This window comes from Ustilaginoidea virens, chromosome 3 (genome assembly GCF_000687475.1).
Source record: "Ustilaginoidea virens chromosome 3, complete sequence".
NCBI classification, from domain to species: domain Eukaryota; kingdom Fungi; phylum Ascomycota; class Sordariomycetes; order Hypocreales; family Clavicipitaceae; genus Ustilaginoidea; species Ustilaginoidea virens.
In genome coordinates this window covers 806946-820969 of record NC_057318.1, presented here as the reverse complement: position 1 = coordinate 820969, position 14024 = coordinate 806946, and the positions used below count along the sequence as shown (strand labels likewise).

The 14024-nt window shown below is 57.0% G+C and overlaps 3 protein-coding genes across 3 annotated transcripts; 2 read left to right on the top strand and 1 right to left on the bottom strand.

Annotated features, from left to right (window-relative positions):
* Window positions 1–388: 388 nt before the first annotated feature.
* UV8b_03494 (uncharacterized protein) lies at window positions 389–2088 on the bottom strand (the record flags this gene model as incomplete). The annotated part of the gene is made up of 2 exons (XM_043140992.1): window positions 389–1365; window positions 1536–2088. 2 exons carry the CDS (start codon window positions 2086–2088, stop codon window positions 389–391), a joined length of 1530 nt encoding a protein of 509 aa, XP_042996926.1.
* Window positions 2089–5205: 3117 nt separating this feature from the next.
* Window positions 5206–6339, top strand: UV8b_03493 (uncharacterized protein; the record flags this gene model as incomplete). The annotated part of the gene is made up of 1 exon (XM_043140991.1): window positions 5206–6339. The coding sequence occupies one exon, from the start codon at window positions 5206–5208 to the stop codon at window positions 6337–6339; it is 1134 nt and encodes a 377-aa protein (XP_042996925.1).
* Window positions 6340–7169: 830 nt separating this feature from the next.
* UV8b_03492 (uncharacterized protein) lies at window positions 7170–13134 on the top strand (the record flags this gene model as incomplete). Its single annotated transcript, XM_043140990.1, has 4 exons — window positions 7170–7229; window positions 7386–7408; window positions 7514–12187; window positions 12288–13134. 4 exons carry the CDS (start codon window positions 7170–7172, stop codon window positions 13132–13134), a joined length of 5604 nt encoding a protein of 1867 aa, XP_042996924.1.
* Window positions 13135–14024: the final 890 nt, after the last annotated feature.

Below are 14024 nucleotides of genomic sequence, written 5' to 3'. Positions count from 1 at the left end.
TTCTGCGTACTCCGTACCAACAACCCAAATGCAACCGGTCCCGCACGACGTGAAATTGAGCCCCCTTGTCGGCCTGTCAATCTGGTCTGGCGGCTGAGCCTCTACGTTTGTTGCCTCTTGGTTGCAGTGGCCGCCTCACCAGTTGGCGGCGTTTCTCGCCTTCAACACGCTCCCCGTCTGCAAGACTAGCCCGTCTCTTGCCCGTTGCGGAAGGCAGACCTCTCCGCCCTCCCGTATGGATCCCTTTTCGGGAGCTGATCCCACTGCTCTGATCTCTGGACCTGTTTCCTTCCGAGTCTCTGACGGCCGCCGACTGCGCCGCCTCCAGTACATCTTGAAGCAGGCTGGAGCGTGCTTCTGTGCAACCCCCAGGATCCAGACCCCTGAGCTACTTGCGTCTTTTTGCCGGCGGCTGCTGGCTCGGAAACGTCCATGTCTCGTCCGGTGCCGGCCCAGCCACCTGGTTGCCCCGGTACGTGGTGGCTTTGTCCTCCGGACCGCGCTTTGACCGAGCCTTGGCCCCTCTGCGGTCCGGGTTGGGCTCTTTGGGCTCCGGCTTCTTCTTGAGGGCTCTGCGCAATGGTCCTAGAATCGAGTACTTTTTCAGGTCGCCCACATGGTAGTCGATGGTCCGGCGCATCTCCTCGGGGACGCCCTCGTTCAGGTCGTCGCGCTTCGCTTGCCGCGTACCCTGGCCCTGACCCAGCCCGAGGTGCAGTTTCGCGGCGACGATGGCGTAAGACAGCGAATCTTCATGCTGCCGCGGTAGCTTGGCCGGCCCCGCCCTCTCGCGCTCCTCTGCCTTGCTCCTCATCCACGGCTCGTATACCTTTGCCACGACGGCGTCGTGGGCGAATCTCTCCAGCGACAGGGACCTGTATTTGCACTCGACTCCGGTCCCCGCCTGCCAGTTGCCTGCGAACTTCCTAAGTTCGGGCTCGAGCATGGGCTTGGCGTCCGCCCCTGGCACCTTTCTGAGCTGGAACTCGACCGGGTCGAAGCATTGCTCAAAGCAAAAGAGGTGCATGACCATGGCTACCTTGAAGGGGCTCCTTGCCGTGGTCGTCGTGTCTTCGGGAAACTCGTCAAAGGCCACGCGCAGCCAGCCCGTGGCAATCAGGTTGCGCGAGCTGGGGCAGTGGAACCACCTGCAGCGCGTGTCGAGGTCGTCCAAGAGCCCGTCTTGCCTGCACTGCGTGGGCGCGTTCTGGACCCAGAGCTTGCACCGCTTGTGGTTCAGGTAGAAGCGTATCTGTCGAGTGGTAAAAGGTCCTTCCCCAAGCCGCCCATGCTCGTCATACCGGTAAAAACCAGGTTCATCAGGCGGTCCCCATGCCGCCAGCGGATTGGCGCTGTCAAAAGGATCTGTGGAGAGTCATGTCAGTCAGTTTCTCTTTTTTTTTTTTTTTTTTCCCCTCGCCTTCCCTTCAGGCTGCTTTCCGGTTCGTGAAAGCAGCAAACACGAGGGAGAGAAAAGAGGCAGTGAAGCAGCCGTGAAAAGGCAACTGCTCGTCGTTTGCACGGCACATACTTACCTTCGTACACCCATTCCGGGAGGGGACTCGTCCAGCTGCTGATTGGGTACAGGAGGCCTTGAGCAACCAGCGTCTCCCGCACTTGCTCGACGGTCTCGACGCCCATCCTTTCCAGTATGCGGAACAAGCTTCCGATTATCTGCTTCTTCTTTACATGATACCCCTCCAAAGCCCAGTGCTGGTCAAGATCGCTTGTTGTGCCAGCAGATCGCGTCGTCGACTGATCCTTTCCGGCGGCAGGAGGGCTTGGACAAGCGCGCATGAACATCTTTTCAAGTCTTTGGAGTGCATACTCTTCCTCGGAGAAGCCCTGACGCCATGATAAGGATCCCGCAGCTCCGCCTCTCGACTGTACATGCTCAGCATTGAGGAGCTCCCATATGGCTGGCAGCGCCTCTTGCAGGTCGACCTGATGAAACGGGGGAAAAGGAGAGTCCGCCGGATAGTCGTGTATAAACTCATCAATCCAGCGAGCGATATGCTGTGCAGAATCGACGGCTTGTGTAGTGCCCCGGGCTAGTTGCCGTGGAGGACCTTGTGTACAAGCCGTCATTGGCCCAGGTTGTCCGCGATATACGGGCCACGCAGTTGAGCAGTCGATATGCGCCTTCTTGGTTTAAATAGAACAAGTGTCTCTCGAGTTACACAAACCACCTGCGGCCTGTTGTTCATATAGTGGTTCGCAGCGACAGGAAAGGCCTCTTCTTCACAGTAGGTTTTTTTTCCCCCGAGATGCATCACCGGAAAGGACCATTGCGGCTTTCCAGAGGCACAAAGGCAGCGAGTGCGAGCTGGCCTTTTTCTTCTTTTTTATTTTCTAGACGTCTTCCTCTTCCGCCGTGGCCATTTTCTTGGTGGGAAGTGAATCATGAGTTTGGGAGGGCGGCATCTTGGCCTTTGCAGGGTGTAAGGGCCACGTGAAAGAAACCATCTCGCGTAGAGTTCAAGTCGGCAAGAGAAAAGAGAAATCAACATGAACTAGAAAAGGGAGAGAGAGCAGAAAGAACAAGAGAGTTTGCCCTGACAAAGGGGCTCCCGACCCATCCGGGTGGTTCCAAGAGTGTGCTCGCAGATTTCCAGATCGGCCGGCGAGGCCAAGTGAATATGGACGCTGCAATCGACAATCGGCAATGTGAACATGTGGTATGTAGCTCCTGGCGGATTCACGCAGCGCAGCGCAGGTGAAAGGATAACCAAGGCCAATCTGCAGCCTTTGATCGGAAAACGCCCGACTTGCCCGCCAGCTTTGTGCACAAGCCCGTCCAAAGCGAGCGCCATGGCGGCAGGCGACGCTGAAAGAGGCTCGCGAATCTTTGCCCGAGACCACGGCCGCAAGTGGCGAATCTGCACAGATCATTTGAACAGCACCGGGGTGCACGATGCTGCAGAAGTTGGCCACTCGCGCATCTGAAAGGGGGAGGGAGGGCCATGGGGCCGCCGCACAAAGGGCTGGTCTGGTCTTGGGGGTTCGAGAGGTAGTGTTTGCGTAATCTATAGGTCCAGCAGTGCGCCAGCTCTGTCATCAGATAAGATTGCCCAGCGTGATTGGTTTAGTGGTAAAATTCTCCGTTGCCATCCGGGCAGCGTCGGGGAGCCCTGGGTTCGATTCCCAGATCACGCAGTGCCGACGGCCCGGGTAGCTCAATGGCTAGAGCGTGGGACTTTTAATCCCAAGGTTGGGGGTTCGAGACCCCCTTCGGGCGTGCTGAGAATTGCAGTCTTTTTATTGATAATATGCCGCGGTAGACGCTGGGAGGGGGTTTGGTCCAACTTTTTGCTGTTTCGTTTCAAGCGTACATCCATGGGATGTTGGATAGAAAGTATATGCTTCTGGAATGAATGCTAGACTGTTTATTTTCTGTCATCCATATCATCTCTATTCCCGATCTGCTCACCTTTACAGCCATGGACAGACAAGTGCTTTGTCCTCCGTACTGCTCCGTAGCCAGCTGACATTTAGACATGATTCCAGCCTGGCAAAAAAAAAAATACAGGTTGTAGCGACCCCCCCGTATGTACGGCACAAACGCCCGTTTCAAGTTCCGGCCAAGGCCCCGGACAGAGTCGCTGCTTTGCGGCGGGCAGATCGTCAAGCGTGCATTGGCGATGCCAAAGAGACCGCTCGCGCTGCCAAGCCACCGAGCTTTGCCCCAGAATCGAACACGTAAACAAGTCGTCCTCGTTTTATTGAATACTGTATAAAGTCCGCGCTTGTACCTTTATATACACTTGTCTATAAGAAGAGACCTTTACTTTCACTACACTAAGTGGCCCCGCTTTTCCTTGCAATACTTTTTTACCTGCTAACAGATATAAAGCCCTTAGACTATAATAGAGTGATATAGGGCGTCAGAGGTCGCTTCTGAGGCTATTGCGTGGGAAAAATGTGTAGAAAGGATGTGTGTGCAGTAGGAAGAAAAAATGCGGTATATAGCTGCTTATAGAAAATACATGCGAAGGTACAAGCGTGCGGACTGTATATTTCAAAAAAAAAAAAAAAAAAAAAAAAAAAAAAAAAAAAAAAAAAAAAAAAAAAAAAAAACGAGGACGACTTGTTTACTTGCTCTCCAGAATCAGACGTTGGCTACAAGTTCGGCACGGACATGTTGCGGTCCTCGACAACGTTTCCGGAATGCGGAAGCTCGCGCAGCAGGAGCTCATGGCGGCTGCAAAGGGGTTACTTTTCCACGGAGCTGTTGGCGGCCACGTCTCCCGTGGATGGGCACACGGGCATTGCTTTCCTGGACATGATGCTTGGTTTTTGCTCAACCGGGGACTTTTGGATTCCGTCACGTCGCCGCTGTTGCATGGATCGCTGGATTTCCATTTTCGACCCTTGGCTGTCGGCAAGGTTTCCGCGAAACGAGACGCACTTTTGCGTACAAGAGTGGGCATGCTTCTTTTCCACTCTCCCTTTTCGCATGGATACCCGCGCTGGATACCCGCGCTGGATACACGCGCCGGATACCCGCGCCGTGGTTGATGTCACGTAGCATACACGGCGGGGAGTGTTCTGCACGGGTGACGGCCCGTGAAGAAACACCCTGCATCTTGGCCCTGCATCCTGCGTTTCGGGGCTGCATTCTCCGCGCTCGGGAGCTGCAGCCTCTGGGATCCCTCCTCATGCCGTGTTACGCCGAAACGGGTGGATACGCAGCGCGTTGCATCCGCCTGTGCTGCGTGTCGACCGACGGCATCTCGGCGACGCCCCGCCAACAGGCCGAGTTGACATGGCATGCCTGCTTGACAGCTTCCTTATGATCTACAGGAACAGCAAAAATCTCCGACCCTTCACGCCGAAAGGGGGGGGAATGTGGAAAATCGCCGGGCAACCAGACGAGCAAGTTTAAGCGGGCCGGCAGAAGCTTCCGTGCCGAAGATCCGGATTAGGAATATCTGGTTTGGTGCTCATTGGACGGAAGAACCTCAGCCGGATGCCAACCAACGCCACCGGGAGAAAAAAAAAAAACAAAAAAAAAATAACACCAAAAAAAAGCCCATACAGGTTCTCAAACCCCGTAGAGGTTCTCACCTGCGATCGGTGACCCGTGCTATATAGGATGCGGCATGTAGACGCGCTGTCTGTCCCTTCCCATGCAGAGTACTCGGTGCATGTCTGCCAGCCCAAGCCGTCCCTTTGCCCAGGTGACCCAGTCCGTCCGTCATCATCATGGCAGGCGCAGACGCTTCCTTCAACGCCAGCTCCGTCGACTTGGACAAGACGCCCCTCGTCGACATCATCTGCTACCTCAACGGAAGCAACAACAGCTATGACGACAGGCTGGGGCTGCACGTCTCGGCCATCTTTGTCATTCTCGTCGTCTCGACGGCCGTCACCTTCTTTCCTGTGCTGGCCACGCGGTCTCGGAGGGTGCGGATTCCCCTGCCGGTATACCTGTTCGCGCGGTACTTTGGCGCGGGCGTCATCATCGCCACCGCCTTCATACACCTGCTAGACCCGGCGTACGAGGCCATCGGCCCGGCGAGCTGCGTCGGCCTGACGGGGGGGTGGGCGACGTACTCGTGGCCGCCGGCCATCGCGCTGACGTCGGCCATGCTCATCTTCCTCCTGGACTTTATGGCCGAGTACTGGGTCGAGAGCCGGACCGGGCTGGCCCACGCGCCCGTCGAGGACATCATCACCGACTCGCGCGCAGCCGACTCGCGCGCCGCCCACGCCTCGCACATGCACCTGCATTCGGGGGACCAGGACGCCCTCGCGCGCGCCGACGAGGGCGCCGCCTCGGGCCGCCACGGGCATGTCGAGGAGCTCAAGCACCTCTCGGGCGAGCCGGAGCACGTCGAAAAGGCGTTCCACGCGCAGATTACGGCGTTCCTGGTCCTCGAGTTCGGCGTCATCTTCCACAGCATCATCATCGGGCTGAACCTCGGGGTGTCGGGGGGCGACGACTTCAACACGCTCTACCCGGTGCTGGTGTTCCACCAGTCGTTTGAAGGGCTGGGCATCGGCGCGCGGCTGAGCGTGATCCCCATCCCGGCGCGGTGGAGGTGGCTGCCGTGGGCGCTCTGCCTGGCGTACGGGCTGACGACGCCCGTTGCGGTCGCCGTCGGGCTGGGCCTGCACCACACGTACAACGGGAGCTCGTACGCGGCGAGCGTGGTGTCGGGCGTGCTCGACTCCGTCTCCGCGGGCATCCTGGTCTACACGGGGCTGGTGGAGATGCTGGCGCGGGATTTCCTGTTCAACCCGTCCCGGACGAGCGACAAGAAGAGGCTGGCCTTGATGCTGGTTTCGCTGTATCTCGGGTGCGGCGTCATGGCGCTGCTGGGCCGGTGGGCGTGAAGGCGAGGTCGGATGGGGAACCAGAGAGTCTTTTGTTGTTCGCGGTGCAAACCTGTTGCCTTTTTGACGTGACGGGGGGCAGAGAGGGATGCCTCACTGAGCCCTCGACCCGTTTGTGAACTCGTACCAAGCGGCTCGGGACGGGGATCGAGCCAGAATGACCAAGGCACAAGGCAGGTTGGCCAGCGTGAAGGGCTTGCAATCCTTCCTGCACGGTTCTTCCCTCCCTGCGGCTGAAAACGTGGCTCCAAAGGGATCGTTAAAAGTTGTACAGAATAGAATATGATAAAATGAAACGAAATGAAAAAAAATAAAAATAAAAGACGTCATGTTGCTGAAGAGAACCCCCAGGCTGATGGTGTCTTTATGGTTATTTGTAGCTGGCTGGCCCTAACCAAGCTGCATGTGATGTCCTTGACTTGCCCCAGCCCTTGCCCCCGTGCCTGCCTGCCCGTGCCTGCCTGCTTCCACTGCCCGCCAGGCTGGTGGCACGGGTCTCTTGACCCACGCACGGCCTGCTGGGCCACAGCGGCAATGGCCCTTCCTTTCCCACTACGTCACGAGACTGGGCGGTTCCAATGTGTGGCTGGGCTCAATTGTCTTCTCCATCCCACCAGCCAGCTTCTCCAACCCGCCAGATCCCGTCATCGTCATCACCACCCCCCCCCCCCCCCCGGCCCCCCATTTTAACCCACGCCAGCACGCCAGTATTGCTACATAGACATGGCCTCCGCGCCAGAAAATGCATAGACATTAGTGCCGGTACACCGAACGCTGCCGTCCTTGTAGCTCTCCGAGCCGGCGACACGCCGTCCTCGACCCCCTCCGCCATGGCTGACTTCCATCCCGAGCTCCAGGCCAAGCTCGATGCCCTGCAACGCGAGTTAGAGGTATGTCGTGCCAACGCATGGGGCCATTCCTCGAGCCATTGCAACTCGTGTCTAGAATCTCGACGCCGTCACCCATCGTCATCGTGTGTGTGAGATATTTCGACCGCTTACTTTGTCTTTCTTTCCGCTCTTGTTTCTTCTTCCCTCGTCGAACAGGAGGGAGACATTACAGAGAAAGGGTAAGCTTCCCAAGCCGTGCACCGCTGCCACCGCCCGCGCCCTGTCTGCTTGTCCGCGGCGAAAACACCGCACTTCCCGTTGCTAACCACTTCTTGGACGTCTAGATACAATAAACGGCGCACATTGTTACTCGCTCAGTTTGGTCATGGTGAATCCAGGGCTCCGGCCGCGTCTCCTGCCCCCGCCATCCGCGAACCTTCACCCCCCCCGCCAACTGGCTTGCGCATTCATGACCCAGATCATCCGACGCGTGCGCTCTACGATGGCCACAGAGCCGCCGCCTACAATGCGTCCGTTGCCAACGGCGATGACTCTGCGTTGCCCTCTGGTTTCGGTCACCCGCATCCAGCTTCGCAAGCCCCCGACATGAGCAACCCCGTTGGCCGCTTGCGGCCCGGTGGTTCTATAGCTGAGCGCCGCGCTTCTGTGCAGCGCGAATCCATGTTTCTGCCAACTCCGACTGCGAATAGCGACGGGGCCTCCCGGAGTGGAACCATGGTTTCCAGGGATTATGCTTTTAATCCGGATCAACATGGAGCTTACCTCGGTGCAGGGCAGCAGCAGCAACAACATCAACAACAACAACAACATCATCATCATCATCATCAACAACAACAACAACAACAACACCCACAGCAGCAGCAGCAGCACCTCCCGCCGTATGACGGAAGAAGCCAGACGCTGCAGGACTCCCAAGGTTACTTCTTCGACTTTGCCGGTCAGCAGCATTACGACCAGCCCGGAGTTGACTATGGGACTCCGCACAGATATTCTTCAGGCGAACCCTTCTCGCCCACCGCTGCCATGGCTCCTCCCATGCTCACGGCAAGCGACATGCCGCCGCCCGAACTCTTGGAGTATCTGCAGCCTCTGGAGCCGCGAGAGGTGCCATTCGCTATCCAGGACCCACACGATCCCAACGTGCCCATGTCCCGGTTCGACAACATGGCTGCTGTCCTCCGATACCGTGCTCGCACGACAGCCAAGGTGCCTGCGTACTGGGTCCTCGACAGCAAGGGTAAGGAAATTGCGTCCGTCACTATGGAGAAGCTGGCGTCTAGGGCCGAAAAGGTGGCTCAAGTTATAAGAGATAAGAGCTCGTTGTACCGCGGAGATCGAGTGGCCTTGGTGTACCGCGACAGCGAGATTATCGACTTCGCCATTGCCCTCATGGGCTGTTTCATCGCTGGCGTTGTCGCAGTGCCCATCAACGATTTGCAAGATTACCAGCGTCTCAACTTCATCCTCACCACAACCCAGGCGCATCTCGCCCTGACGACGGACAACAACCTCAAGGCCTTTCAGCGCGACATCACCGCGCAGAAGCTTACCTGGCCCAAGGGGGTCGAGTGGTGGAAGACGAATGAATTCGGCAGCTACCACCCTAAGAAGAAGGATGACGTGCCGCCCCTCGCCGTCCCGGACCTCGCCTACATTGAGTTTTCCAGGGCCCCAACCGGTGACCTGAGGGGTGTCGTCCTGAGTCACCGCACAATCATGCATCAGATGGCATGTCTGAGCGCCATCCTGTCGACCATCCCCGTTGATGGCCCGGGAGACACTTTCAACCCGTCATTACGAGATAAGAATGGTCTTTTGATCGGTGGTAGGAAACCTAGCAGCGAGACCCTGCTCTCCTACCTGGAGCCCCGACAGGGCATCGGCATGATTCTAGGCGTCTTACTCGCCGTCTATGGCGGTCACACGACCGTATGGTTCGACAACAAAGCCGTAGACGTTCCCGGCCTCTACGCGCACCTCATCACCAAATACAAGGCAACCATCATGGTGGCGGATTATCCTGGCTTGAAGCGAGCGGCGTACAATTACCAGCAAGATCCCATGACAACACGAAACTACAAAAAGGGCATGGACCCAAACTTCCAATCTGTGAAGCTTTGCTTGATCGACACACTCACTGTTGACGGAGAATTCCACGAGGTTTTGGCTGATCGATGGCTAAGACCACTGAGAAATCCCAGGGCCAGGCAAGTTGTCGCGCCAATGCTGTGTCTCCCGGAACATGGGGGCATGGTGATAAGTGTGAGGGACTGGCTAGGCGGGCAGGAGCGAATGGGGGTGCCGCTGACTCTCGAGCGAGAGGCGCCGTCAGACTCTGAATCGGGTGAGGAGGACCGGACAGCCAAGCCTGTCCCTTCAAACGGGTTTGGCAGCTTGCTGAGCGGTGGAACGACTGCAACGGCCGAAAAGAGCTCCAACACGGAAATGAATGAAGTCCTCCTCAACCGGGAGGCGCTCAAAACAAACGAAGTAGTGGTCATGGCGTACGGCAACGAAGTGGCCAAGAAGGCATCCAACGAACCAGGGATGGTGAGAGTGGGCACGTTTGGATATCCCATCCCTGATGCTACCCTGTCAGTCGTCGATCCTGAAACCGGCCTTCTAGCATCTCCTCATACCGTGGGCGAGATATGGATCGACTCCCCGTCTTTATCTGGTGGGTTCTGGGCGCAGCCCAAAAACACCGAGCTCATCTTTCATGCCCGCCCCTATAGGTTTGATCCCGGGGAGCCAACCCCAACCGCTGTCGAACCCGAGTTCCTGCGAACCGGGCTTTTGGGTACAGTGATTGAAGGTAAGATCTTCATCCTGGGCCTCTATGAGGATCGCATTCGGCAGAAAGTGGAATGGGTCGAGCATGGCCATGAGGTCGCAGAGTACAGGTATTTCTTCGTTCAGCATATGGTGGTGAGCATCGTCAAGAATGTTCCCAAGATATACGATTGCTCTGCGTTTGACGTCTTTGTCAATGACGAGCACCTCCCGGTGGTCGTTGTGGAGACGGCTTCGGCATCCACGGCTCCCCTCGCCTCAGGAGGGCCACCAAGACAACCTGACACAGCGCTGCTTGATTCCTTGGCCGAAAGAGTCATGGAGGTGCTCATGGAAGAACACCACCTCAGGCTGTACTGCGTCATGGTCACACCGCCAAACACCCTGCCTCGGGTGGTCAAGAATGGCAGACGCGAGATTGGAAACATGCTCTGCAGGCGAGAATTCGACCTCGGCAACTTGCCCTGCGTCCATGTGAAGTTCGGGGTCGAACATGCCGTGCTAAACCTCCCCATAGGCGTTGATCCGATCGGCGGCATATGGTCCCAGATTGCCTCGGATTCAAGGGCTGAGATCCTGGCCCCAGCCGAAAAGCAATACTCGGGTATAGACCGGAGAGAGGTTGTGATTGACGATCGCACCTCTACTCCGCTCAACAACTTTGCTTGCATCACGGATCTGATTCAATGGCGAGTCGCCCGACAAGCTGATGACCTTGCTTACTGTACCATTGATGGCCGAGGAAGAGAGGGAAAGGGCATTCCCTGGCGCAAATTCGACCAAAAGGTGGCGGCGGTGGCCATGTATCTCAAAAACAAGGTCAAGGTCCGACCCGGGGTTCATATTGTGCTCATGTACACGCATTCCGAAGAGTTTGTGTTTGCCGTTCACGCTTGCATCAATCTCGGCGCGGTCGTCATACCCATGGCGCCGCTGGACCAGAACCGACTCAACGAGGACGTCCCCGCGCTTCTCCATCTCGTTGCCGACTACAACGTCAAGGCTGTGCTGGTGAATCAAGAGGTGGACCATTTGATCAAGCTCAAGCCGGTAGCGAGCCATATCAAGCAGTCGGCGCAAATCCTCAAGATTGCCGTTCCCAACGTCTACAACACTACGAAGCCGCCCAAGCAGAACAGCGGGCTACGGGATCTGGGCTTCACAATCGACCCCGCCTGGATTCGTCCCGGCTATCCGGTCCTCGTCTGGACGTACTGGACACCGGACCAGCGAAGAATAGCAGTCCAGCTGGGACACGATACCGTCATGGGAATGTGCAAGGTGCAGAAGGAGACGTGCCAGATGACGAGCTCACGCCCGGTCATCGGATGTGTCCGAAGCACCACAGGGCTGGGCTTCCTTCACACCTGCTTCATGGGTATCTACACCGGCTCCCCAACGTACCTCCTCTCGCCCGTGGAGTTTGCGCAGAGCCCGACGTCGCTGTTTGTTGCGCTGTCGAGATACAAGATTAAGGATACGTACGCAACACCTCAAATGCTGGACCACGCCATGGCAGTCATGCCGGCCAAAGGCTTTACGCTGCACGAAATGAAGAACATGATGATTACGGCCGAGGGTCGCCCCCGGGTCGATGTTTTCCAAAAGGTCCGGATGCACTTTGCCGGCGTGGGACTCGACAGGACGGCGATCAACACTGTGTTTTCTCACGTACTGAACCCCATGATCGCCTCGAGGTCTTACATGTGCGTCGAGCCCATCGAGCTGTGGCTGGACACCAAGGCTCTGCGGCGCGGCCTCGTCGTCACGGTTGATCCCGAGAGCGACCCCAAGGCCCTGCTGGTGCAGGACTCGGGAATGGTTCCCGTGTCAACGCAGATTGCCATTGTGAACCCCGAAAACCGTGTGCATTGCCTCGACGGGGAATACGGGGAAATCTGGGTCGATTCAGAGGCTTGCGTCAAGTCGTTTTACGGATCAAAAGACGTCTTTGACGCTGAGCGCTTCGACGGACGTACTGTCGACGGGGACCCTAACTTGCCCTACGTCAGAACAGGCGACCTCGGCTTCTTGCACAACGTCAGCCGGCCTATTGGGCCAAATGGCGCCTTGGTTGATATGCAAGTCCTGTTTGTGCTTGGGTGCATTGGCGAGACTTTTGAGATTAACGGCTTGAGTCATTTCCCAATGGACATTGAACTGTCGGTGGAAAGATCGCACCGCAATATTGTGCCAGGTGGCTGGTAAGTACATGATCAAATTGCGGCGTCAAAGCTGGACCAAACCTCTGTCCCCACCAGCACCGCCACCACCGGATGCTAATGAAGGTTGAACAATCTGCAGCGCAGTGTTTCAGGCAGGAGGCCTTGTCGTAGTCCTCGTCGAAGTGAGCAGGAAACCGTACCTCGCGTCGATGGTGCCAGTCATCGTCAACGCAATCCTCAACGAACATCAAATCATTGCCGATATTGTGGCGTTTGTCAGCAAAGGAGATTTCCCCCGGTCCCGATTAGGAGAAAAGCAAAGAGGAAAGATCCTGGCAGGATGGGTCACCCGTAAACTGCGGACGCTGGCTCAGTTTGCGATCCGGGACCTGGATGCCTCAGCCATGGGCGAATCGGGAAGCGGCAGCGGCACGGCGGATTTCGGAGAGGCCAGCAGAGTGTCAACTGGCAGCATCCGCAGTGCCGGGTTCCTGGCAGGCGCCTCGAGCTTGAGGAACGTCGAGCACGCGCCGCAGATTTTGGAGCAAGAGGAAGCCGATGTGCACATGAGCCGGGTCTACAACGCTTCTACGCCGTCGGCGCCAGCCCCTCGACCGTCGTCCATGCCCGTGATCGAGGGAGAGGCGGCGTCGGCAGCAGAGGACGCTCAAGGCTTCATCAAATCGGGCCTGGCTCCTCGTGTACAGCGCAAGCGGGTAGACGCGCACGGCTATCCCGACAGCACCACGCGGCGGGATGATGAGTCTTGTGACCAAGAACAGCCCCCGCCCGTGGGGCCGAAACCTACAAGGTCCGGCGCGGACACCATGACTTCGCCTCCGAAGATACGAATGTCCCTCCCGGGCGTCGATGGACGGGAAGGCTTCCATATTTGGGATGCTCGTGAGGATTGCGAGGACGAGGCGGACTGGACGGCGGACGCGATCATGCATATGAACCTTGCGGGGGATCTGGCACCCAAGTGAGGACTGTTGCGTTGCAGGGACTTGTTACGTAGACGGAGGTTTCGGGACGGCAAGAGTTAGGCGGCGGACACACATGCTGGTTTGGTTCGGGACGGCGAGAGTTGGGGGGCGGACGCGCATGCTGGTTTGGTTCGGGACGGCGAGAGATGGGGGGCGGACGCGCATGCCGGTTTGCATTCGGAACGATAAGAGCTGGGTTAGAGGCAAACGGGTGACTTGAATCACGGGGCCGTCACGCAATGGTGGCAGTGTTGCTGCGAGAGTGTACATAGATGCATGTCCCTTGTTTCGGTTGGATTATCAGACATTGGGTGATGAGGCAACGGTTGTCCGACAAAGAGGCATGGAAAAGCGGTTCGCAATGGGGAATGAAGCAATAGTCGCGAAAGCTAGAAGGGCAGCTGCCCTGCCACATTGTACTTTCTTTCCTCCTCCTCTTTTTCTTCCTTTTTTTGGTTTTGGGTTCAAATGGAAAGCCTCGTGTGAATGCGTATATAGCGCACGCTTACGGCAGATTATTGAATAGACTAGATGATGACGGAGAGAGGGTGGGTGGGAAAGTGAAGCCCACGATGTGCTCTTTCGTGAGCGATTGCGCCAAGTGTGGCAAGTAATGGCCTTGCGGCTGTCAAGACGACCAGGGAGTACCTATGAAATGATTAAGGTGTGCACTTGATGCACGCTGACAGTAGATTTGTGGAATAGATGAGATGATGATGAGAAAGGTGGGAAAGTGAAGCTGATGGTGTGTCCTTTTAAAGTGTACAGGTGTGCCATAATAGCCTGCGGTGCTAAGTGACCAAGGAATATCTGTTCGTTTATTTAGGTGTGCACACATGCAAGCCAATATAGATACGTTGAATAGACGAGATGGTGACGGAGAAGGCAAG